Source organism: Hyperolius riggenbachi, chromosome 7 (genome assembly GCF_040937935.1).
Source record: "Hyperolius riggenbachi isolate aHypRig1 chromosome 7, aHypRig1.pri, whole genome shotgun sequence".
NCBI classification, from domain to species: Eukaryota; Metazoa; Chordata; class Amphibia; order Anura; family Hyperoliidae; genus Hyperolius; species Hyperolius riggenbachi.
This window is the reverse complement of record NC_090652.1, coordinates 249,667,495-249,682,307: the sequence shown is the minus strand read 5'-3', so window position 1 is coordinate 249,682,307 and position 14,813 is coordinate 249,667,495. Positions and strand designations below refer to the sequence as shown.

The window sequence follows — 14,813 nt, the reverse complement described above, 5'->3', positions numbered from 1 at the left end:
ATATACCAGTGGTAACATTAGAAAAACACCTACCCTGCTCTCTGTTTCATTCTTCACTGTTCAGCCTACTTGTTATCAGCCCTGATAAAATCCCTGACTGAGCATTCAGTCTGGCTTTGCTCAGGAATCATTATAGCGGATTCTGTCTTCTTTGATGTATTTTCAAGCCCAAGCCTGCCCCCTTCTGGCTCTGCTACAATGACTTAGCTATAATGATTCCTGAGCAAAGCCAGACTGAATGCTCAGTCGGGGATTTTCATCAGGGCTGATAACAAGCAAGCTGAACAGTGAAGAATGAAACAGAGAGCAGGGTAGGTGTTTTCTCTTATGTTCCCACTTATATATATGGTAAAATACATGAGGGTGCTTCGTCTCTGGTTCACTTTAAGCCCAGGGCTACATAGGTAGATTTTAGGCTAGGTTCATAGTGGACACAGGAAGGAACGCAACAGGAAAGTGACACCGCAGGTTACCTGAACGTTGCATCACATACAGTCAATGAAAAGTATGCTTCACCGTTAATGCCTGCGTTTCGCAGAAATGTTATGATGCCACACGCCTTTATACCGCAATGCACCAGTCGCACAGGTGGTAGATTGCAGCGAGCCATGCTACAAAGCAGCCATTCACCAGACCACAGTGAACCTAGCTTTAAAGGACTACTGAAGCAGGAGGTATATGGAAGCTTCCATATTTATTTACTTTAAAGCAATACCAGTTACCTGGCAATCCTGCTGATCCTCTGCCTCTAATACTTTTAGCCATAGACCCTGAACAAGCATGATGCAGATCAGGTGTTTCTGGCATTATTGTCAGATCTGAGGAGATTAGCTGCATGCTTGTTTCTGGTGTTAGTCAGACACTACTGAAGCCAAATAGATCAGCAGGGCTGCTAGGCAACTAGTATTGTTTAAAAGGAAATAAATATGGCAGCCTCCATATTCTTCTCACTTCAATTGTCCTTTAATCTCAGGTTAAAAAAAAAAATCTGAGATATAATTTCATTCCTCGGTTTTATCGCTTGGGAGTCCAAGGACTCATGGGATGTGGATTAATCATATATCTTCTATTCACCACTGGATACCTCCATAAAAGTCTTCCTCAGCTCTAAAATCCAGCATAAATATCTCCAATTAAAACAATTGCACTTATGCAAACATTTTGCTTGATAAACCACACTGACCCGTGTAGTGTAATAACCGCTACCATTCAGCTGCATTTAAAATTGCACCTGAATGGCACTTGTGGGCAGCAGATGGAACGCTGAACTGCTTGACAAGCGGAGTTCAGATGTCAGACTGAAGAAGGTTTACTTTGTGCATGTGGCAGCTCTCTTTTTAAACCATGTGGTCCAAGCAAACAACTGATCACATAAACTGCAAGACTTGGGACTTAAACATCACTTGTGTGACCCAAGTCTTATACTAACCTACCAGCATTTTGTGCTTAAGGTCAATGGGAATAAAGGCTCATACACACAGACTAGTCTTTGGAAAATGAAAGGCCACAGACCAATCTTACCCCCCTTCCATGTAGTATGAGAGCCATACCTACACAGTCTATTCTATGGAGCTGAACTCCCCATCAGAAAAAAAAATCTTTGCAAGATGCTGCACACAAACATGCTGCACACACTCAAAAGATCTGTTCCTGCCAAAAATCCATTCCTGCAAATTGCAATGATAGTCTATGAGATCTGCAGATCATCATACACACATGATTTAACTGACATTCATCTGCAGATCAGATCCACCAGGATGGATTTTCAGATCTGCGGATGATTGCTTGATCTGCAGATGAATGTCAGTTAAATCATGTGTGTATGATGATCTGCAGATCTCATAGACTATCATTGCAATTTGCAGGAATGTATTTTTGGCAGGAACAGATCTTTTGCAGATACTGATCTTTTGTGTCTGTACAGCATCTGTGTGTGCAGCATCTTGCAAAGATTTTTTTCTGATGAGGAGTTCAGCTCCATAGAAAAGACTGTGTAGAGTATGGCTCTCATACTACATGAAGGGTGGCAAGATTGGTCTGTGATCTTTCATTTTCCAAAGACTATAGTCTGATGTGTGTATGAGCCTTTAGTCAAAAAAATCCCAGATACTTACCTAAGGAGAGGGAAGGCTCTGGGTCCTATACAGCCTTACCGCTCCCCTCCATTAAGGCTCCCCCGTTTGAATCCCCCGCCGTGGGGGAGTTCGGAAGTAGAGGCGGCTCCATACTGCACACGAGTGAGTGCGAGATAGAGAGGGCACTTGCAAGTGCGCAGTACGGAGAGGCCCATCTTTGGGAGCAGTCTACCTCCGAAGCTTCCTTCAGCAGCAGAAAGAGCAGTATTTGACCAAATTGCAAACTGCTACCGGGGGAGCCAGCACTGGAACAGGACCGAGAGAGGAGCGGGAAGGCTCAAATCTGGCTTTTTTTTTTTTTTTTTTTTTTTACCGATTCCGATTGACTAAGGGAAAAGAAACCTACTATATCCTGCAAAGGTATAGTAGAGATGTTGGCAAAATAGATTTACAGTGAAATACCACTTCTGCTTGGAACAGACCTCTACAATGAGGCCAGCTCATTGCAGAGGTCTGCTCCACAGGACTCCATACAGGAAATAATACACGGTTATAAAAGTGTCTTCTGTCAATCACATGATTAGTCCAAATGTCCAGACAGAAAAACAATAGCCTCTGCTATATGCAGCAAATTACTCATGATGTTCTAACGTGAGAATGTGAACACCCTATTCTCCAAACAGTACTGTGGCCATTGTTCCACATGGCAATCTTATATGGTCAAGTTTTGGATGATCAGAGCTGGCTGCAGATTGAAATCAAAGTATATTTTTCAATTATATTAAAACACAGAGTTGTATAGCCCGGTTTTGTTTTCTTCCCCAAAGTGGGGTTCATTTTCCTCAACCGCTAAAGGAAGAATGCAGAAACTTTTTTTTTGCAAGTTATTAATATCATCTAACCCTAAATGTTTGTAAATGAGAAGTAGACCAACTTATAGAACGTCAGGAAGTAGTTTTATGAAGCTACTTATTGAGAAAAGCAGTCCACACGTGGCATTACAGGGCACCACACTCCACACGTGGCACTACATGGCACCACATTCCACACATCTCTAAATTGCCTAAAATTTTTAAAAAAATCACGCTCAGCAACTCCTACTTGTACATACATATCCCTTGCATACAACACAAAGTAAATAAACAATAAATTATGAACACTATGGCACATGGCAGTGAAGGCCACGATCTTAAACAATAAAAAGATGGCTATTAGTTACCATTTGCTGCTGGTTACCAAACCATCACGTGGTAATGCTAAAATAATAATAATATATATATCGAGGAACAGGTGACACGTGGCGTGACTGTTTTCTGACATAAAAAATAGTGCCCCTTTTATGTAAAATTTGTATGTTATATGAAACTAATAAAGACGGCAGCCAACATTACGTCTTGTTAATTTACACTGTATCCGACTGTCAGTTACGTACATCATTTGACTCTCAAAATTAACTTTTTACCTGAAATAATCAAAAAAGATAATCTGGCATTACTTTACAATAATACTGTTCAGTCATTCTGTCCAACTTGAGAGAGGGAGCGGTAGGTGTCCCATATGTGCTGCAGATTAAAGTACACAAAGGACTATGTGAACATAGCTATAGAATCTTCATACAAGGAAATGCAAAAGGTTGCTCAGCACATGCCTTGCTTTATCTTGGAATTAAAGGCAACCTAAAGTAAACAAAAAAAGGAAAAGTTTCACTTACGTGGGGCCCCTGCAGGGCCACGCAGGCAGGGTGGCCGGATACCAGCTCTGTCGCAAAAATCAAAACTTAGTCGCTGCAGGGGGCTGATAGAAGCACCACGCAAGTGAATCTTTTTTAATGTTCACATTAGGTTCCCTTTAAAGCTAAGCAGACAGATGGGATTGTTTTTTAAAGGAAGTCAAGTTAACAGCAAAGCTGTCAACTTCAATCATCCAATCAGAACTTTTAAAAAAGAAATCTGAAAATCTCTGCACCTAATTGGATGCTTGAGGTAAAAAGGAATTTACACTGCATTCCATGGATAGTAAATCCATATGTCCTTTATCAGGAGAACTAAATTAAAAGCTAACACGCCAAATGTTCATAACTGTAGCAGCCAATCCCTGACCCATGGGCTGTGTGTTAAAGAACTGCTTAGTTCTTAGCACGGTTAGTCTGCCCTAACCTGTAATGAAGCATAAAGAGGCCTGGTGATTTTGCATAGCCATACTCTTAGCTCTTCAGAGCACCCGTGTGCACAGTGTCATCAGGAACATTACAAAAATGAGTTCTCTGCAACCTAAGGGAGACAAACACACACAGTTCCATAAGATCTTCCTCTATTGGTGTGGACAGGTCTTGTTTTCAGCATGCGATAGTAAAGGTTTTCATCACGGAACTCGTATTCATCTGTGATGTGCTGGATGACGCCTCCTTTGAGCAGTCGCTGTCCATACTTTACTCCTTCTCCACGATCTGAAGCCAGTCCCACCTCCACAAGCCAGCTCACCAAATCCAAGCCAGAGAAGACGATTGCAGAGTTCCTGGTACCACACCTGCATGTCAAAGGAATGATTCACCCATATGCTCTGCAACTCTTGTACCAGCGCTGTGAGTTTGGCAGCAGGTAAAGAAAAACAGAGAGGGAAAACAGGACAGCATGATATAAGCAGGTTTAGATCAGTGCAGGGTCAGAGAGCATTAGTAAGGGGCTAAACATGAGAGTAATAATGGCTACACTGGGGAAGAGAAATACTTGGGAGTTATCCAGCATCTGCAAAGTAACCAGCATAACCTTGGGCAGTTGGGCACTGCATACAGGTTATAACAATCAGATGTCAGGAAGAACTCCTCTAAATGCTTAATTCAAACTCTAGATCTGTATATAGAGGGCTTGGAAGCTTTTCTTGCATTGAAGGATATCCATGACTCTCGTGACTAAGTAATTCCCAGGTGACTTGATCCAGGGATTTATCTGACTGCCATCTGGAGAAATTATTCCGAGTAAAGGCCACATGGCCCAGGCCTTGCAAAGTTTTTCACCTTCCCCTGGATCAACTGGGATATGTGTGGGTTCAGGAGAGTTTTTCTTTTTGTTCTCTGCTTGAACTTGACAGACTGATGTCCATCCATTCAACAATATTTTTGTTGAAATTTTGATACTGTGTAGGCCAGTTTCCTCAACAACGTTTCATGACACACCTATAAGTGAGCTGTGCTGTCAGTCAGGAGAACATATTGCAGCAGTGAAGCAGTTTCTGATGTATGTTTTGCCAGAGCTCTGACAGATGCTGGTCAGGATCTCATTTCAGGAAGATCAGGTGTTTTGAGGATGAGTTATGGGGGTTCTGTTAGTGGAAGTAGCAGATTTAAGTTTGTCTATAGTTATTGATTACGGTGGGGCAGAAATGAAATTCCATCTCACAATCATATAGATGAAAGACTTGTGCCAGGCAATATCTAAAAAAGCAATGTCAGTAATGATGGTTAGAGGAAAGGTTAGGGCTTGGCAGGGGTGAACTTTGTTACTGAAGCACTAGTTAAATGGCAGCTATTAATAAGTGTTTAATGAAACAGTGGAAGTGGCTATCTAAGCATTGATCAAGTAAATGTGCAAATCTTTCCCTTCCATGCCCTAGCCAATTTGTAACACAGCCTTAGAACAAACATGGCACACTGCAAGTATTTATTTATAAAGTACTAGGTGTGTGTGTGTGTGTGTGTGTGTGTGTGTGTGTGTGTGTGTGTGTGTGTGTGTGTGTGTGTGTGTGTGTGTGTGTGTGCGTGTGTGTGTGTGTTATATTTTTTAATGATAGCACAACTATTTACACATCTACTTCTACTGAATTTCATTAAAAATGCATAAGGCATAGGTCAAGGGGTGGAGAATGGTTAGTAATTTGTATAAATCAGAGGCTACAGGAGAGTTAGGGATTTAAGAGGAAGTGTAGCAGAGGAAGGTTACTGTTAGGCGTAAATCAGCGAGGCGAAATACTAGGGTTACACTCCGGTCAGAGAATCCCAGAAGGCTAGATTTCAGTATAGGTCAGAGGGTGGAGAAAGGCTGGTGCTAGACATAGGCTAGTGGGTGGAAGAAGACTACTGTTAGACTCAGGTCAAGAGATCCCTGAAGGCTAGTGTTAGGTGGACGTTGATGGTGGAGAACGATAGGTCAGAGGATTCTAAAGACTAGTATTAGGTATACGACAGGGTGAAGAAAACCTGGATGACGTCATCGAGGCAGGTTAGAATTAGCCACAAGTCTCCTTGTGGAAGGTTAGTGTTAGGAATGAATGGGAAAGGGATGGGTAAGGTTTACTTTAGATTTGGTTTTTAGGCCAGGGTTATATTCCAGCGGGAAAACAAACAACACATATCAAGGTCAATTCAACAACAGTGTCTTTCCAATAGAATCTTACAGAGCCAACATATTGCCAACAAGAGCAATATAGCATTCAAAGGCGTTCACAAGCAAAAGGTCTGCTAGGTTCTTAGTATTAAATAGCCCTACAGCTTTGTCAGTCACACTGAAGCCTTTTAGCTTTAGTCACATGGCCATGCAGGTGGAGAGTGACCGCTTTGTCTGCTGATGCCACACTTCCCTGCTGACTGATATCATGGCTGTCGGTCTTAACCTTTTGCAGACCGCTTCACGACCGATGGGCGTGGCGGCAGCCCCAGGACCGCCTAACGCGAATTGGCGTAAAGTCCTGGGGCTCTGTTTTGCAGGAGATGCGCGCGCAGGCTGCGCGCGCATCTCCTGCTTGGGGGGCGGAGCTCCGCCCCGCCTTCAGTCTCTGAGCAGCTATTGCCGCTCGGGAGACTAAGACTGTGTACAGCGCTGCAATCGGCAACAGCGCTGTACTGGGGATAGCCGTGTCACATGGCTGTTCCCCTGGGGGACAAGAGAGCGATCGGCTGTCATAGGCAGAAGCCTATGACAGCCGATCGCCATAATTGGCTGGCTGTGGGGAGGGAGTGAACATTTTTAAAGAAACCGCTTTAAAAAAAAAAAAAAAAAGCTAACAATAATATTTATTTAAAAAAAAAATTAAACATGGGGGGGAGCGATCAGACCCCACGAACAGGGAGCTCTGTTGGTGGGGAGAAAAGGGGGGGGGGGGGGGGGGGAATCACTCGTGTGATGTGTTGTGCGGCCCTGCAGCTTAGCCTTAAAGCTGCAGTGGTCTATTATACTAAAAATGGCCTGGACACAAGGGGGGTTTAGCCCTGCAGTCCTCAAGAGGTTAAGCAGGGAGGTGTGGCCTCAGACTGACTGGCTAGCTCTAGAAGGAAGGTGTGGTCTCAGGTTGACTGGGCAGAGGAGTTCAACAGCCTTTTTACTGGAAAAATTTAAAATGGCGTGTATTTAATGCACAGAAAAAAAAAAAAAAAAAAAAAAACAACTTTGATTTAACTTTGGCTGTAAATTCAAGTGAACCTCCCATGCCAGAAATATGAAAGGTGCTTATCCTGACTTTCATGTTTATTTATTCTTACATGTGCATAAATCAACTGATCAGGCTCTGATCAATCTTGACACATGCTTACACTGCAGACTTCAGTTCTGTGTTAAAAGACAAGCTTGTCAGTGGCCAATGATGAGCTGCACTCTGAGTTTTCAGTTGTTCACACTTTAACAGAGGGATGACAATGAGAGGAAAGACAATATACAGCTATAAAAGCAGCGGAAACCATGTCAAAGCACATTGTTTGAGCACAGAACACACTGAAGCTGGTTTACTGTAAGCACAAGTATAGCTTAGGAGCCTATACAGAACATCCTGGGAGGTAAAAATGTATAATGCAAGTGTATTAGACTCTTGATCAGGGCCGCATTTTAAGCATACTTTTGTTAAAGTAAGCTTGCAAGGGTAGGGACCCCCTAGTGTTTCCTGTTTCTGTTGTACCAGCATTGGTAGGGTCTCAAACTACACATCAATTGTATTTATCTGTACTTAATTTGCTGGTTGTCTTGGTTGTACAGTGTGTTGAAAAAAATCATTATTCTTTAAGTGTTAGTTCGCGCCAGATATGGACATCATGTTCCATTTTAATACAGCACTCATATGCCCACTTTAGAGGTGCACTCCAGAGTCCATTGAGCAGTTCACATTGCTAGCCTGAAGGCTACCGACGTGTCTGTACAGCCTCGGCCCTGCAATATTGCCCAAGGGATTGGGACCCAATCCCCACCAGGCGACATTCCTTGTATGTGTGCACAAGGCTTTATGTTCCTAAATGTACCACAGGTGTGGTTACCAAGGTGTATAACTGTTGCTGTTATTTTTGCCCCCTCTCTCTGTTGAGTAGAAAAACTAGTTGATCTCCAATGAGGTCAAATGACATTTCCATGGCAGAAAATGAAGGGGGCGGAGCTACATACTAATACCCTGGATTAAATAAAAGTAAGAAGCATTTTAGATGCTGAAATTAGGATAATGAAAGTAAAAATTGGTAACAAGCTACTATGTCCTCTACGCAGGGGTCCCCAACCCCCGGTCCGTGGGCCTGGCCTCTTGCCCCCACCTCTGGTGTTACCTTAGCTGGCGGCTGCTTTCTCTCTATATTCCCCTCTCCTCCATGTGTGTCATTTTCCCTCACAGCAGCGTGCCCCGCGGCTGCTCTGATGAGGAAAGAAGCAAGAGAGAGGTTCCCCTGGTAACGGCGAAACACATCGCCTCTACAGGAAGCCGCTCTCCTGCTTCTTGCCTCATCCTAGCACCCGCGGGGTGCACTGCTGTGAAGGAGAATAACACGCATGGAGGAGAGGGGAATATAAGAGAGAAAGTGGCAATCAGCTAAACAAGGTAACACCAGCAGCGGCCGCGGAGGGGGGAGCGGGGAGTGTATACTAGGGTTAATAAAGTACCTATACTAGGGCAACTATACTACCCATACTGGGGCTCTACACTAGCTATACTGGGGCACTATATTACCCATACTGCCATACTGGGGCACTATACAACCCATACTGGGGCAACTATACTGGGGCACTATACTAGCTATACTGGGCACTATACTAGCTATACTGGGGCACTATATTACCCATACTGCCATACTGGGGCACTATAGTACCCATACTGGGGCACTATACTAGCTATACTGGGGCACTGTACTACCCATACTGGGGCAGTATACTAGCTATACTGGGCACTATACTAGCTATACTGGGGCACTATATTACCCATACTGCCATACTGGGGCACTATAGCACCCATACTGGGGCACTATACTAGCTATACTGGGGCACTATACTACCCATACTGGGGCACTATACTAGCTATACTGGGCACTATACTAGCTATACTGGGGCAACTATGTTACCTATACCACCGCCCACGACATCCCCCCCCCCCCCCCCAAGGCAACCCACTGCGCACGACACTGCCCCCCCTCCCTCCCTCCCTCCCCAGGGCTTAGAGAAAAGTTTGGTCAGATAGCGTTCCCCGGGCCGAAAAAGGTTGGGGACTCCTGCTCTACAGCTCTCATTTCTGCCACAGTATTTGGTCAGATTAAGTTCCAAAACTAACCTTTAATTCTGCTATATTAACACTTGTGTATGTAAATCTACCTCAGGATGAATTTCAACCTTGTGTTATCACAAAGGGGCCATAGGTTCTATGTTCTGGGACTGAAAGACATGAGGTCTGCATCTCGATGGCTAGCGGACATCTCTGGACCACCCACTCATTTCACTTGTGAGCTTTTCTTTGGCATGGCTGTGCGGATAAACAAAGATGGCTGCTAGGTGTATTACAGATGAAAAGAAGCAAATGGTTAGGAGGAACGCTCAGAGCAAGGGCGGAAATAAGGGAAATGGGAAATGAATTGATAAGGATAACAGGAGACAAACATTTCATGGCCAACATATATTTGCAAAGACATGAACTAAAACATTTAGGACTACAAGACAGGCACATACAACACAGATAATAGACAACCATGAAAACAATAACTAGTGGTGCTGCAATGGGAGCCGACAACTCCTAACACAATTTAGCTCAGGGAACGGACACAGTGGGAGTGATTTACTAAAGCAGGAATACATTTCAATCATGTCATGTGTGCAGCCTCCTGTAATCTTATATCCATCACACAGGGTCAGTTCTTCTGAGTAGATTAATAAGAACCTGTACTGAAAATATTAAAATTGCTTATTTTTTACAAAATGACTGTAAATTATTTAGTCACGGTTTGCCCACTGTTAACTTCCTCATCCTTACATCTCCCTGATTAACATTCTGAAATATCACAGGTAGTTACATCTTTAGTGCTGTCAGGTGCAGCTCAGTGGAGTGTATGTATACTCAGTGTTCCAAAGCCAGTAGAAAATATACCTGGTTTCCCAGAGTGTTCTTAGAAGAGAATTCTGCATAGCTTAACAGCCTAGGCTGTGACATCACTGGGAGGGACAGGGCTATATGCCAATATACAGCAATATACAGATACAGGAAGGGTTTCTGATGCTGAAATCAGGATAATTGATGCAAAACTGGGTATCCTGAATACTTAACTGCATTGTATTATACGTCACTACAGGGCCTCTTTAAGCTTCACTGCTTAGAAGTGGAAAGTGGCACATGAGATGGGAAATTGGCCATTTTCAAGAGCCAAATCACAGGCTTTTTGTTTCACCAATCACCACGTTCCCATGTGTGGTTCATTGCTGTGACACCCAGAGACTGCACATCTGATAAGAGTAGGGAATGCTGGGTAAATGAATGTTAAAAATTTGACAATAAGCTGTGCAGAGGCGCCAAAAGGATAAAAGTATACTAAAAAGTTTAAAATATTCGGGTGACGGTGGCGGTCGCGGCGGAGAGCGACATCTTAATCCTGAGTGGGGACAGGTCTAATCTCCCCACCTGCCTATACAGTGGTTACCTAGGTGGTAACCCATGTTTGTGAGTATATTACTTACTTGTCAATTTACGTCTGGTTCCAATACATACTACACTATACCGGGCTCTCGGTTTCTTTGTTTTTATCGAATGTTAAAAATTGGCATTGCCATTTTACTTGCTAAATCCTATGCTTTTGCTTTTTGGTCAGTGTCATGTATTCTAAAATATAAACCAATCGTAATGCTAGAATGTTACAAATGTGAATTCTTAGTTTGTATTTGAAATAATAAAGTTGCTGGGCAAGTTATTTATAAAGTTAGGATGTGCAAGTCGGATATTTGCGGTTAAATTCAGAAATGCCACAAATGAGCCTTAGGGCATGTGTGGTGTCAAAATGTGACAACTTGAAGTAGTAATCCACAGTGAAGACAGAAGCCATGATGTACCGTATTGCAATTTCTGAATAGTTTATGGACTTGCAACTATAATTGTGTAGCTCCCTGGGCTGCAGCAACCCTATACAGTGGGATGCAAAAGTTTGGGCAACCTTGTTAATAGTCATAATTTTCCTGTATAAATCGGTTGTTACGATAAAATGTCAGTTAAATATATCATATAGGAGACACACAGTGATATTTGAGAACTGAAATTAAGTTTATTCGATTTATAGAAAGTGTTCAATAATTGTTTAAATAAAATTAGGCAGGTACATAAATTTGAGTACTTGGTAAGCTCAGTGACCCCTGACCTACATACACAGATGAATCCAATTATGAGATGGTATTTAAAGGGGTCAGTTGTAAGTTTCGCTCCTCTTAATTTTCTCTGAAGAGTAGCAACATGGCAGTCTCAAAACAACTCTTAAATGACCTGAAGACAAAGATTGTTCACCATCATGGTTTAGGGGAAATATACAGAAAGCTGTCTCAGAGATTTCAGCTGTCTTTTTCCACAGTTAGAAACATATTGAGGAAATGGAAGACTGCAGGCTCAGTTCAAGTAGAAGGCTCGAAGTGGCAGACCAAGAAAAATCACGTATAAACAGAAGCGATGAATGGTGAGAACAGTCAGAGTCAACCCACAGGCCAGCACTAAAGACCTACAACATCATCTTGCTGCAGATGGAGTCACTGTGCATCGTTCAACCATTCGGCACACTTTACACAAGGAGATGCTGTATGCAAGAGTAATGCAGAGGAAGCCTTTTCTCCGCTTGAGGTATGCTAAAACACATCTGGACAAGCCAACTTCATTTTGGAATAAGGTGCTGTGGACTGATGAAACTAAAATTGAGTTATTTGGGCATAACAAGGGGTGTTATGCATGGAGGAAAAACACAGCATTTCAAGAAAAACACCTGCTACCTACAGTAAAATATGGTGGAGCTTCCATCATGCTGTGGGGTTGTGTTGCCAGTGCAGGGACTGGAAATCTTGTCAAAGTTGCGGGACGCATGGATTCCACACAGTATCAGCAGATTCTGGAGACCAAGGTCCAGGAATCCGTGACAAAGCTGAAGCTGCCCCGGGGCTGGATCTTTCAATAAGACAACAACCCTAAACACTGCTCAAAATCCACTAAGGCATCCATGGAGAGGAACAAGTACAATGTTCTGGAATGGCCATCTCAGTCCCCAGATTGGAATATAATTAAAATTCTGTGGTGTGAGTTAAAGAGAGCTGTCCATGCTCGGAAGCCATTAAACCTGAATGAACTAGAGGAATGGGTCAAAATACCTTCAACCAGAATCCAAACTCTCATTGGAACCTACAGAAAGCGTTTAGAGGCTGTAATTTATGAAAAAGGAGGATCTACCAAACATTGATTTCATTTATTTTTTGTGGTGCCCAAATTTATGCACCTGCCTAATTTTGTTTAAACAATTATTGCACAGTTTCTGTAAATTCGATAAACATAATTTCACTTCTCATATATCACTGTGTGTGTCTCCTATATGATATATTTAAACTGACATTTTTTGTTGTAACAACCAACGATTTATACAGGAAAATCATGATGATTAACAAGGTTGCCCAAACTTTTGCATCCCACTGTATACATACTGTAGGTGCTGGCAAAAACAAGAGAACTTTATCTCTCTTGTTGGTTTGATGCCAACTGCTGATTTGCCCTCTGTATTGTGCTTGTAATCATGGATACTGGATTAAATATATGTTCCAGTGAATAGTCTATTAAGAGTGCTGGTCTTTACTGTGGATTGAATACTCATTCGCCTGGGCTCGGGCAAATTGACCGCAAGGGCACCCGATTATATTGATGGGACTGTGGTCACAAACTTCACATTGCTACATCTTGAAGTAACAGGCCTACTTGCCTTACTAAGTTTCCACCATTGGTTATAGTTTTATTCTGTCGCCATGTTGGCTCAGCCATTTTGTTGGTTATTGGCACGGTCACTGCATTTTTTAAAAAAAACCTGTGTTCTTTTTCGGTCTCTTTGCTCTCTGTGTTATTTTTCGGTCTCTCATCCTATTATCTAAAGTAATTTCAGTCTTGACATGCAGTATAGAAGTTGCTGTCGGCCAGGACAATCATTTTTGATTATTGAAGTAGACAATCAGGTCTAGAGCCTATGACAGTTTCTGCATGCCCAGCCAAGTGGTATTTACCTTTCTAAGGGTAGGAGTAAGGGAGGATAAAGACACTTTCCACTGATAATGGGAGTAAAGTAAATTGATAAGTTTTGCTATGCCCAAATGCTGCCCACCCATTATGGCTTCAATTCACTAAGGGCAGTTCGATAAATACATACAGGGTGCATTCGGGATTTTACACTTTTTCTTCCAAATTAATTGAGATTTTCTGCATGTGGCAGAAGTTCGGTAATATACCGAAAAAGCATGCTTCGATTCACTAAGCACCGCTCGGTAAATCTCACCAGCTGTGGAGCAGGTCAGTCAGGAAGCTGTGAGTCTTCCCACAAGTGGTTTGCACGAGTCAGGCTTTTTTCTGTCTAGTGCATTCCTGGCATACATTTAGATGTGCAGCAGCCACTAGAAGGCGCTCTTCTGTATACCAGTACAGGTAGTCCCCGAGTTACGAACGCCTGACTTACGAACGACCTGCCGATACGAACGCCCGCCAACGTCATGCAGCCCGTGGACTACCTCTTGTGCCCACTTTCCTAATGCAGAGTATGCGCAGCGGAAGGCGTAACAAGTCTCCCCTTCTTCCATAGTGGCTCCGGGCCAATCAGCGGCATCCTCTCACCCCTCAAGGTTCCTCCCGGCGGCTTCCCTAGCGTTGCGTAATGACGCAATCAGAAGGAGCCGCGGGGTCTCCTCCTGATTGCGTCATTACGCAACGCTAGGGAAGCCGCCGGGAGGAACATTGAGGGGTGAGAGGACGCCGCTGATTGGCCCGGAGCCGCCATGGAAGAAGGTGAGACTTGTTGCGCCTCCCGCTGCGCATACTCTGCATTACGGGGCACGAGAGACACAGAGGGGGGACCACTGGAAGCACAGGGAACACAGATGGCACAACGTCCCGACTTAAGGACGGATTCAGGTTAAGAACGAGCCTACAGTCCCCCATCTCGTTTGATAACTGGGGACTACCTGTATATAGATATGCACATCTGAAAGGATTTAGAAAAGCCTTTTTAAAAAAGGTGTCCTTCTCCTGCTCTGCTGCTTTGAAGTCCCACCCTCCAGAGTATCTGAACAAATGGGTTGAAAAGCAGAGCTGTGTGGCTCTCCCTATTGGCTGTCTGGCTCTCCCTGTTGGCGGTCTGCCACACCTGTTACGCATTTATATTGTGAGTTACCAGCTAGTCAGAGCTGGACTCAAATACCGAACACTTTTACTTGATGTAGCGAATGCTTTAATCTTTGTGAATTGCAATTACTTGCATTTCTTGAGGTATTTACTGCACACGTCTGTAATTTACCTCACTAGTAG

The 14,813-nt window shown here is 43.3% G+C and overlaps 1 protein-coding gene across 3 annotated transcripts in view; it reads right to left on the bottom strand.

Moving 5' to 3' along the window:
* Positions 1 to 2,007: 2,007 nt before the first annotated feature.
* The window catches only part of GPR155 (G protein-coupled receptor 155), a 104,182-nt gene continuing 91,376 nt past the window's right edge, over positions 2,008 to 14,813 (bottom strand). For 2 of the 3 annotated variants that reach the window (XM_068245469.1, XM_068245468.1), the window contains exon 16: positions 2,008 to 4,601. In XM_068245469.1, the coding sequence (XP_068101570.1) occupies positions 4,346 to 4,601 (256 nt within the window). In that variant the 3' untranslated portion in view covers positions 2,008 to 4,345. Of the gene's footprint in view, positions 4,655 to 14,813 lie in introns of all 3 variants that reach the window. The other variant, XM_068245470.1, reaches the window with a different exon arrangement.